Source organism: Lycium barbarum, chromosome 11 (genome assembly GCF_019175385.1).
Source record: "Lycium barbarum isolate Lr01 chromosome 11, ASM1917538v2, whole genome shotgun sequence".
Lineage (NCBI taxonomy): Eukaryota > Viridiplantae > Streptophyta > Magnoliopsida > Solanales > Solanaceae > Lycium > Lycium barbarum.
Window position 1 is genome coordinate 100,234,870 of NC_083347.1, and position 12,263 is coordinate 100,247,132.

The 12,263-nt window shown below is 39.8% G+C and overlaps 1 protein-coding gene and 1 long non-coding RNA gene across 2 annotated transcripts; both read left to right on the forward strand.

Annotated features, from left to right (window-relative positions):
- Positions 1–1,753: 1,753 nt before the first annotated feature.
- LOC132620378 (uncharacterized) lies at positions 1,754–4,272 on the forward strand. Its single transcript, XR_009574818.1, has 3 exons — positions 1,754–1,934; positions 3,037–3,101; positions 4,047–4,272. It is a non-coding gene; the product is annotated as an uncharacterized LOC132620378 (long non-coding RNA).
- A 2,134-nt stretch (positions 4,273–6,406) lies between these two features.
- On the forward strand, positions 6,407–7,165 carry LOC132620009 (uncharacterized). The gene has a single exon (XM_060334748.1). It carries the CDS (start codon positions 6,407–6,409, stop codon positions 7,163–7,165), a length of 759 nt encoding a protein of 252 aa, XP_060190731.1.
- Positions 7,166–12,263: the final 5,098 nt, after the last annotated feature.

Consider the following 12,263-nt stretch of genomic DNA (forward strand, 5'->3'; position numbering starts at 1 on the left):
AAGAAAGTGTTCAATGGATGTTCCACGACTTCGTATCTGATACAATTGTGTTCAAGGGTAGGAAGTGTCCATTTTTACCGCTTATGGGGATTCGGGGAACTCACACTTATGTGCCTGCTAGAGTCTTAAGACAGTTTGGGAGGATCCAAATCATACCTCAAGTCGGAGGCATAGGAGATTTCATCATTGACTATGATGGGGATAGGCCACCGAAAGATTTGGATTGCTTGCACTAGAGGAAAAGTCGCATGCCTTAGGGTCCCGATACTATAGCTCCCGATAGGTTTCGTCCTGAGTGTGTGGTGGAGTATAAGGATTGGTTAAGGGCCGATTTCCAGGGTACTTTCCCTCCTAAACCCGTTCTCTTACGTTGTGTACAAGATAAGGATTCACAGGTCGAGATTCAAGCGCGTCTATTTTAGAGTAAAGCTGACGATAGAGATGCCAAGTATTTAGAGAAGATTGAGCACGACAAAGCCACCATAGCTAGTTTGAGGCGTGAATTAGATACTAATGACTGTTCGGTTGAGCTTGATGATCGATGAAGAGGACTTTGGATGACGTTGCTCCGTTGACTTTTACACAGAAGGGTTTTCTGATGGAGGCCACATTGACATCGGCCCATCTTCATATCCAGACTACCCTCCGAAAGGCAAAGAAGGACAGGACTGACCGAGCTTCACCATCAGCCACCGGAGGACACTTTAGCTGATTCATTTTATGCATTGTCTTTACTTTTATCCTTTTTGTACCCCTTCGGGGAAGAATATTATTAATAATGAAATTTCATGATAATAGGGCAATGGTTTGATTCAAATGGCGCATTCATGTTTCAAACGATTAGTATGCCTTGGTTAAAAAAGGCTTAGGAACGCAATTAGTACACCTACACTTGTATAAATTGCTTTACGTGACTTGTTTGCTTTATATGTTTCACTTAAATGCTTAATTGATCTCAAGTACAGACCACTATCCTAAAGAAAAACAATGAAAATAATGCCCATACTTAGCTTAGTGATGTTCTCAGAATCTTAAGATGGATGCAAAGAACATACCAGAGCACGAGGCCAAGATGGAAGGCGAGGGTTTGCTCCGTCGGAAAATTCAAGATTTTGAGAAGAAGATCCGGGCAGTCAGGGCCAAAATCAAAGAGGCCGATGAATTAATGGATTCGGCAGAAAGTCCGCCAAGGAACCTGTTGAAACATAACACCAAGACGAGAATGTTTTGGACAAGGGAAAGGGGATACTTCCGGAGTAAATTCCCGTAGTCGAGGAACTGGAAGAAGAGAAGATGGAGTCTGGCCCACTAGAACCCGCATGGCCATCAAGCGAGGCCACTTCCTGTTACGTCCCGTATTTTTATACATTGGGACAATCCGGATTAACTATGATAATTTAAGGCCTAGACTATTCCGGGATTTGAAGTCAGGGATTTTTGACCATTTGATTTTATTCGGAGACATAAGTTGTATATAAAGTTGTGGGCATTGAACACTTAGGAAAAGTTGGGACCACAATTCATAAAATTGGAATTAAAAATCTTGCCCAAAAAATGGCCTTGTAGCCGTGTGGTCCACAAAAAGGTCCCACACATTGTGTGGCCAATTTTAATTGGTCCAACACATTGTGAGGGCCAAAGGTAATAGAGATATTTTGGGGGCTTAAAAGATGACCCTTAAGTCATCTTTTCTCATTTCCACTTCAACACTAGAGAGAGAGAAAAATCAAGACCTTGGAGAGCAATACTCTCTCCAACCTCACGGCTTGGACCATGGAAATTCAAGTCCAAGTTTTGCCTCTCCAAAATTAATTCTTGGGTACAAACCCACTATTTTGAGGTCCCTAAGTAGCGTGGAGGTGTCGTTGGAGCGATCAAGTCCTTCATTCAAGAGATTGCAAACCCTAACCCATTTGTGGAATTGAAGGAGAAAGGTAAGTTTGCTCTTGTTTTATGTGTTGTGAACATTTTATTCATGTTATGGTATGTTAATATGGATGGAAATTATGAAATATAGTATGTTGGAAGTGGGGTTGTGTGATGGGTGTTCTAGCCGTGAACATGGGTGTGGAAAATGGAATTGATGAATTAATTCTTATTTCATGTTGATTGTTGTAGAGTGAAGAAATAAATTAGAACCATCTATATGTACATAGGTGGGTGTGGCCGTATATATGGTCCGAAATGTTTGGCAAAGAATGAATTAATATCGCTTAGCGTCGTAATGGTTATTGTGGTGACTTTTATGTTGAAAATGAGAGTTTAATGTCCCAAAATTGATATGGTAAATGTGCGGACTGATTTGGAGATTTTGGTGCACTTAATGTAATCTTTATATATGAGAACCATTAACATATGTATATGTGTAGTGTGGACGAATGTGAGTCATATAATATGCCGAAGATCGCATTATTATCGCTTAAGCGCTTTAGTGTCGTCGTTACGAATTCTAGTATGGAATTGAGCATTTAATGACTTAAGATTGATGTTGAGATTATGCGGGCTGTTTTGAGGCTCACTGTGCGTTGATGTAATTTGTATATTTTATGAAAGTCATATTGTTATATTGTGGATTGTGACGCAAAACATGACTTGAAAATGAGGAAAAATGAAAAGAGGGCTGCTCGGCTAAAGGGGACTGTTTTCGGCCAACAGTGGAAAAATTTTCGGATCGTTGGATATATTATGTGAATTGTTTAGAATGTTCTTGAATGTTGTTAGTATGGGTTTGGGTTAATAATCGAATGTATGGGCGATAATGTGGCTTGAATGTAAGTCGTCGAAACGAATATTTGGAAACTTGTTGAAAGATGTAAAAGAAAGCTATTAATGTTGTTTTGCCTTTCGAATTGGTTATCGATGTTACTAGGTTGGTTATTGTGGTTGTTGTTGTTGATTTTGAGCGAGATAAATTCTCGGGATGGCCTATTTACAGGGGAAGTGCTGCCGAATTTTCTGTAGAATTTAATGATTAGTTTGGAATGAATGGCTTAAGTGCCCATAGCTAATGTTTGGTATTCGTTGGCGTAATTGTAGACCTTGGGGAGCCCGAGGCGTAGATTGGGATTTACTTAGATTGGCTATCTTGGAGTGCGTTCGAGGTATGTAAGGCAACTTCCTTTCTTTTTGGCATGTCTTAGTTTTTCATAGGCTAAATTAGAGCCTTAAGGAAATTCCAAATCCGACATCCGAGTATGTTATGATCCGTATATGTTCTTTGGCATTCTTATGCATGATTTGATGAAATATGAAACTTTATGTATTCGAAATAATCGTTCTCCGAACTTTGCACCAAAAGGGTTTCACTTTAAAGAATTCGTAAATTTTGAATGTCATATCTTTCGTATAAATGCTCGGATTGCTCCAATATTTTTATAAGAGTTTGCATTATGTATAATGAGTATGTTTTCCATAAGCGGGCCCGACTTGGGTAAATTCCCGTCCGTGGGTCCCGCGACTTCCCTTTATGTAATGCGGGAACTTTTGAAAGATTAGTATAACTATTATTTCGATTTTCAAATATGACCATTTTGCTTATGTTTGAATTTATGAAAATGATTTTATGCATATGACTACTCACGACTCTATTCGTGCATTCTGTTATTCCTTTCGCCGAGTCCCGGGCCGGTTCTGTTATCGTGCGCGTTTTGATACACTCCGGAGTTATGCTGTGTTTATGGTTCACCGAGCTACTCGCAAAAGAGGGTCGGGTTCCACTTATATTTGGTGTTATGCTGTGCATGGCGTTATGCGGTGATGTGATATGTGACGGGGATACGGAGATTTGAAACTTTCTTGTGTTATGCTGTGTTATGGCGCCATCGACGGGCGGGCGACCATATTCTTCTGTACCCTATGCATGACTTACATGTTTGAAACTAAACATTTTGATATGATTGGATTTGCACTTATGTTCGGCACTTCTGTTTCTTTTATGTCTCAGGTTTGTTTTCTGTATATTCTGCTTTGCATACTCAGTACATATCTCGTACTGACCCCCCTTTCTTCGGGGGGGGGGGGGGGGGGGCTGCGTTTCATGCCCGCAGGTACAGATGCGCAGTTTGGTGATCCACCAGTTTAGGACATCATCCTTTGCTGTTCGGAGTGCTCTTCTCACTTCAGAGCATATGTTTTGGTATACAGTTTCGTTCGTTGTGTATGTATTTGTTCAGGGGTACGGCGGGGCCCTGTCCCGCCATATGATTCGGTTGGTTTGTTTAGAGGTCTGTAGACGTATTTGTGGGTGTGTGTGCCTACTTCTGTTCCGATGTGTTTGTATGATTCTATTCGTTATGGCAGTCTTGTCGGGGTGCATTTGTATCTATGTTTTGGGTCGTTGTGCCCTTTGACAGCCTTGTCGGCTTTTTGGACATATTTGATAGCCTTGCCGGCTTTTCGATATATGTATATGCTTATGTTTGTGTCAGATACAGTTGGATACAGTTTGAGACGGCATATAGCAGTTATAGCCATATGTGCTATTTGTATGTGATTCGATATGGATAGGTACGTTTGGGTGCCCAACTACGGCGCCAGTCGCGGCCCACGGGGCTGGGTCGTGACACTTCCATCACACCACTGAGCCCAAGAAGGGAGCTTGAAGAATAGGTAAAGTTCATCTGGTCGGCATTGCCTGAATGGTGGGCCATTGCACTCAAAGCTGTGGCTTGCCCCTACCGTGTCTCACCCAGGCACATGACAAGTGAGGAAGTTTTGGACAAACTTAGGAGTAAGGGGATAATTTGTGTCAGCCATGAGAGGTTTCCACCTTGTGCTTCGGTTTTTGCACATAAGAGGTGCCCTTTTCATCAAGAGGAAGCTGGCCATACCGACAATGAGTGCTTGGCCCTCAGGAAAAGGATTTTGAGGCTGATAAATGAAAAATGTATCACCAAGCTATGGGGCCCGCACTCACTATTGGTCCACGACAATATCTCACCAACTGAAAGGATTACGCTGAATACCCATATTTGGCGTTATGACTTCACTTTTTTCAAAGACTCATATGCCAGCATCTTTCAGAAATTGGTCAACATTGGAAAGATTAGCCCAATCAGAACTAGGAGAGCTTCTACTGAAGGAACCAGTTACAGAAACATGTGTCTTTACCATTCTGGGGATCTCGGGCATGACATCGAAGAATGTAAAGCTTTTAAGTTTGAAGTGGAGCATCTGGTCCACACAGGCACCATTTGGGTGGTGCTCCTACCTCAATACTAGAATTTGAGGCCTTTAGGCCCGGGGAAAGGGTTGAGAGGACAAGCAACCCGTTCGGACCTCAGGGTAAGATCACCTTTTGGGTAAATTTTAGGGGATCCCATTCTTTATATTTAACAAAGAACCCCCCCCCCCCCCTCTCAATTTATATGTAAAAGGAACTGCGCCGACCTGATGTCCCAAGGAAGGATACGTAGGAAACCCCTCTCGGGCCGGGTCACGGGTAGGTTTTAAGTTAGGGAGTCTTATTTTATGTAAACCGAACTACGGATGGGCCTCATTTCCCGCGGAGGGATACGTAGGCAGTCTACGTAAGACTCGGTCCCTATTTATTATAAATATTATATTCCCCCACTTAACTAAGCCGAAATACCTAAAACTCGGTACAAGAGATCAATCAAGTATTTAAGTCAAACATATGATTATTTATATGCTACGTGCTTTAATTGCCAATTATGTGCGATATTCTGCTTATCTTTTATTACCTAACAAACTAACATTGTTTGCTTTTGCGTTGTTCTTTTCTTATAGAAGAGAAAGTTGATTCATGTTCACACTGTCATACTTCAAAAGATCAAAAGTTGCAATAGCATCCCTATCCCAACAAGACCGAGGCAAAGCAAAAATGACTGGTACTTCCGAGAATGAGACTACTCCAACTGACATCGCTCTCAGAGAGTCACCTCTTTGAGAATTACCTGAGTCCTCGCCTACTGAGGACGTTATGAAGATGATGTTTGAAAAAATTTCCGACCATCAAGAAGAGGTCGCGTGGAACAAAGCTGCTAATGCTGCCTGAGAAGCACCTGCTGAAACAAGAAAGCCTCCGCCGCCTTTTCCGTCTCTAAGCTCACCGCTACCCGATAACTTTCCCACTCAGCCCACTGTAACCACCATACCATTCACCCCAAATCCGGTCACTGATGGACACATTGGTACCTCGTACCATACTCCACCACCACTTAACACTATCTAAATTCTCGGAACCACTCACTCCATTCCCTCTTACCAAGCGTCACAAAACACCCATCCCACCATCATTATACAACCAAGTATTGTCTCACTACCGACTGTAAAAACTATCTATATCCACCAAAATCTCCCTACACACCCAATAGTTTCCTTCGACACACTTGTCACCTCAAACACTTTCTCACCTGATCACCAAGAGATCAATCACTACGAAGAGATGGAAAAGGTGTGGAAGCCCAAGCAGGAAAAGATGGAAAAAAGGCTCGAACGAAAGATGACCGCAATGTCGGAACAGTCCATAAGAACCACCCGCATTTCCACAGGCTTAAGCTATGATTATTTGTGCATGCATCAAAATTTGGACTTGCCCGAAGGTTTCAAGGTGCCTTGTTTTGAATTGTTCAATGGAATAGGTAACCCCAAAGCCTATTTGCGGGCCTACTGTGACCAACTAGTCGGTGTTCGAGATAATCAGGCGCTCATTATGAGGCTATTCAGTGGGAGTTTGACTGGAGAAGCCTCCGACTGGTTCACAGCACAAGACATACGTCGCTGGGTCACATGGGAAGACATGGCTGTGGCCTTCATGGAAAGATTCCGTTTCCATATGAAAACAGTACCGGTCCGGTACTACTTGGAGAAAGTAAAACAAAAATCTACCGAAAACTTCTGCCAATATGCAAGTAGGTGGAGAATGGAAGCCGCCTCAGTACAACCGCCAATGGGTAAAGAAGAATTAGTCTCGATTTTCATCCGTTCTCAAGAAACAAATTTCTATGACCGAATGCTGTCAATGGCGGGCAAGCAATTTTTTGAACTCATCAAAATGGGAGAGGCCATAAAGTATGGTCTCAAGACAGGACGGATCATAAGCGTAGCTGGGAAAGCTACCGGATCAAGCTCGACAGGGTTCATAAGAAAGAAGAAGGAACATGTGGCAAACATCTCCCATACTCCCAGCCCTAGATACAAATGAAGGGAAGAATTCCATTCCCAGATGGAAGTTTATGCTTCACCACCTCCAAACACCTATATACCCACCCCATACAATACGGTGCCCATATATTACATGCAACCGACGTTCCAAACACCACCCCCAAATTGCCAAGCTCCACAAAGTACCTTCCAAACACCACCCCTAAATTATCACGCTCCATAAAATACCTTCCAAACCCCACCACCAAATTACCAAACTCCTGCACCCATTTACTGACCTCCACAAAATAATCCACCCACTAATTACCAAAACCAACCAGCACCAAATGCCTACAATGTGCCACATTAGAACTTTGAGAAAAAGCCTGCCCGTGTGTTCACTCCATTAATGGAAACGTGAAACGATCTATTCAAGAGGTTGAGCGCCGCCGGAATGATTCAAACACTTTCTCCGAAGATTGTTGATCTAAAAAATCGGTTCGACCGAGCTGATCAAACATGTGCCTACCATTCCAATGGTGTAGGACACAGTACTAAGGATTGTATTAATCTAAAGTACAAGATACAAGATATGATTGGTAGAAAGGAGATCATGCTCCAAACAACTCCGCCCAATGTGAACACCAATTCTCTGCCTAACTATGGCAACAACGTGATTCATATGATTGAAAGAGAAGAGGACTGGGTCGCAGGCAGGCGGGTAATTCGAGATTTCGTGGAAGAGCTCGAGCGCACAGTGGCGTCACGTTCTCTATAAGAACGTCCACAATTTAAGGTATTAATCCTTGTGACGGTTGTTGTGCAAGTGGCTCAAGTAACAACGGCACCTCCCCGAGAAGAGTTTATGGTACAAGTAGCTGCTCATGGTATGACAAGGTCCGGAAGATGTTATACTCCCGAAGATACAGCCTAAGGGGCACCATTGAAGAGAGGGAAATCAAAAGAGAGCAATCACTGAAGGCAAAGCCGAAGACTTCTGGCATCAAATGCAGCCAAAAGATTACTCCATTGTGGAGGACTTGAAGAAAACATCATCCCAAATCTAGGTATTGGCACTCTAAGTTCACCCCAACACTACTTGGCCTTGATGCAGGTGTTGGAGGAAGCCTACCACCCGGCTAGGACAAGCAGTGAAAATCTTGCGAAACTGGTCTCCCATGCTATGGAGGAACATCAGATTGCCTTCACCGAAAAGGAATTGTCCAAAGAAGGCACTGCACAGCACTGTCATGTGTCGCAAAATAATAGTCACACGGGTTCTGATCGATAATAGGGTTGGACTAAATATTTGTCCTGAGTCTACTTTGGTATAGTTGGGAGATGACCTTGAAAAGATTCTCCAGAGCCGTACCAATATACGGGCATGTGACGGAGGCGGATGCGATGCCACCAGAGAAGTTGACCTTAACATTCAAATAGGTCCTGCTGGCAGAGTTCGTTACTGAGTTCCAATTTATGAAAATACCGGCCAATTACCATTTTCTCTTGGGAAGGTCGTGGATCCACATGGCAGGAGCTGTACCATCTTCGCTCTATCAGTCTCTGAAATTTGTCTGGGAAGGCCATGAGGTGGTGATCCACGGGGAAGGAAGCATGCATAATTACCCAGATAATTCCGTGCCAGTTATAGAGGCAGCACCCAAAGGAAAAGACTTCCATGTGATGGAGCTAGTGGGAGCTGCCTATAAGATAGTGTTACACCTCGGAAAATTTTTCCGTTCATGCACAGTGAATAGACTGACGAAGGGCACGACATATACAATGTTTTTATGAGTAATAAATAACATTTGATGACCCTAATTAAGATTTCAAAGACATTCGTAGTAAGAGGAGAAAGTTTGCCAAGAGAATAGGGGTGGGCATGGTACGGTATTTGAAACTTCGGTTTGGTAATTTCGCTTTTCGGTATTTAAAAATACTATACCATTACCATACCAAATTAATTCGGTATGGTTCGGTATTTTTAAGTTTGGTTTCTGTATTTTGCGGTACGGTAATTCGATAACCATAGTTTTTCGACTACGACTTACATATATATATATAATAAAGAATTATGACTTTAGCTATTCAAGAAACGTCTCAACTATATTATACTAACATCTTACATGTGTAAAATTATTCAAAAGAAAGTACAAAGAATGCCACTCGTTAATCAATTGCACAAAAGGGCATTTCAATCAAGATATATATACTTCGGTACACAAAAAGGGTATTTCAATCAATTATATCATACTAAAATCTTACAAATGTAAAAATATTCAAAAGAAAGTACAATTAGTTTGTACTAATACTAATTATATATTTGTTAAAATTATATATATATATATATATATATATATATATATAGTCCAGAATTATCTCCAAGCCAAGGGATGTCACCAGTCCATAGTTCAGATTTCGAAGGAAATGATATTAATTTCCAAGACAGTGCATTTCAAGACTCTCAAGATCCAAATGATGTAGACTCAGGCATGAGTTTTGATTCAATTGCTCTACACAATCTAGAAACTTTGATCAGTTAATAGAGAAAATAATAGAACCTAAGAAGACAATGGAAGACATCGGTTGAAAACAATGAGCCTAGCAAAAAGACAAAAATAAAAAGGTGATACAGGAAACAAAGATAGAAAGACCTTCACAAAAGAAAATGAAAGGAAAAAGAAGAAAATGACATTTGAAGAAGACTTTAGTGGCATCATTTTTCAGAAAAAAAAAAGAAGATGATGACAAGGAAGACTTTTGGTATCATCTTTCAGAAAGAAAAAAGAAGACAATAGAAAAGAAAGACTTTTGGTGGAAAGCTGACAAGGACATCTCAGAAAAAGAGGACCAGACTTTATTAAAGTAGCTTTAATAAAGTAGTAGCTTTATAAAGTAATGGGACAGCTCAGCAAACGGACAAAATTATAAAGTATCTTTTGGAAAGTTTCACGTGACGATGGGGCCCCAAGAGCACCCAGCTGAAATCAAAAGATTCTTCACCAATTTGAAGTCCGCAGTTGAAGTCCGCCAGACTCCTATAAACAGCAGTGTTTGTCGAGAAGTAAATCATCGAGAAAAAAGAGAACGTCTGACACTTCTCTCAAAAAACCTCTCCATATTCCTCTTCCCTTTCACAATGCCCCAACTCCTTTTTACAGTAAAACCTTTTGTAATATAATTTCCTTGTAAAATAGTATTAAGCCTTCTAGTAATTTTCTATTAGTGTGAAGTAGTTTTCGGGTTCCCCGAAAGGGAAACCTCTCTCCATCTTCAAGTCATGGAAGTTTTATCTATGTTTTCTGTACTAATCTCCCTATTATGTAAATTATTCTATGTTTAATTAAAATAGTATGTTGACAATGTTTGAGTAATTACTTACTTATTATTATGAATCTATTACTCTTAGTATATGGTTATTCTCTTAATTTCTTAATATACTCGATGGATTAACATGTAAATTCCTAGGTGTTTGAAAGGCCGTTTTAATGTCCAAATGATAAGGGACGATGTTGGCCGTGGTAACCAGGGTGTGGTTAAAGAAGAAGAATATTAAGAACTAAGATTAAGAGAAAGAGATCAACAGTGTAATAAGATTCATACTGAACAGAGTTAAAATATTATGTAAAAAAAAAAAACGTAAAAATTGGGAGAATAGGCAGAAAATAAGAAATACACCTACAAGATAAGAAGAATCAAGGGATGAGGGAGTACCGAGTAGGATTGTTTAAAACATTAGCAAAAAACCACACAATATTGCTAGCCACCTACTTTGATAAATTTTACCATATTTCTATTGAAACAAAATATATATTCCCCCTATCACTTTGGTATCAGAGCAAGAAGATTTTAGGACCTAAACCTATATTATGTAAAAAAAAAAAACTAGATTTTTGTCTGTAAAATACTGACAAAGTGCATTTAGGGTGGCTACAAAATGACTAGAGTCTTTTTTGTTATGTGATATCCATAAATTGTCTACTAAACATGTCTATTGTTTGTCTATTACATATTCTGGTAATACTTTAAAAGTTAAATTAGATGGTGGAAAAAATACTAAATTATTGGTTCCAAAATATATTCTTTCTAAGGCGTTTTTGTCTAATGCAGATGTAGGTCTAAAATGAAGGTTACCTAATACAGTCTGCCTGTATGTGTCTTGGGTTGAGGCTATGCCTTTCCCAACCACACAATATTGCTAGCCACCTACTTTGATAAATTTTACCATATTTCTATTGAAACAAAATATATAACCCCCCCCCCCCCCCCCCTATCACTTTGGTATCAGAGTAAGAAGATTTTAATGTGCAAATGATAAGGGACGATGTTGGCCGTGGTAACCGGGGTGTGGTTAAAGAAGAAGAATATTAAGAACTAAGATTAAGAGAAAGAGATGAACAGTGTAATAAGATTCATAACTGAACAGAGAGACAATCTCTTCTATAACGTGGGAATTACAAGGTCTAAGAGAAGATATAGAAAGACTTACAACTAGTATAAAACACCAGAAGAAAGTTTGTAAAATAAAAATTCCGTTAGGGTAATAAATAAGCCTCCTAAAAAGTTTATATTATTTTTACATAATTCCATTTTTTTCTTACTAATTATTATTCTAAATAGGAGAAGACCAGAAGAAAACAATCAACAACTAAGTGAGGTAATAGACGTAGATAGAGATATACAAATTTTCCAACAAAACCAGTTAAAACTATTAAATCCAAAAACTTTATACAATATAGGACATTTCTCAAGTACAGCACAATTATATAGACATTATAGAGAAGAACAATTATCAGCCATAGGAACTAAAGTTACTACAATAAGTAAAATAGACCCAGCGGCTGTAAGACAAATAAAAAATACTGGAAGAAGTTTAATGCATATGGGATTAATAGTAGTAGGATTAAAAGAAATCACTCTTTCATGAGTAGACCAACATTAGTTCAAGAAGAAGCCTCAAAATTAATAGAAAAGTCTATACGAACATCCCTCATCTTCACTTTTTGGCAAAGTGACAACCATCAACGGATTAAGTTTGTAAAATAAAAATTCCGTTATGGTAATAAATAAGCCTAGAAAAATAGATACATTAAAAAATCTAGAATACTTAGACTTAAGAATATACCCAGAAAAGAAATCTAGAGCATTAATAGATTTTT

What these genes read in the sequence shown, in the direction of transcription:
- LOC132620009 (XM_060334748.1), top strand. Translation starts at nt 6,407, where the DNA reads ATGGAAAAGGTGTGGAAGCCCAAGCAGGAAAAGATGGAAAAAAGGCTC.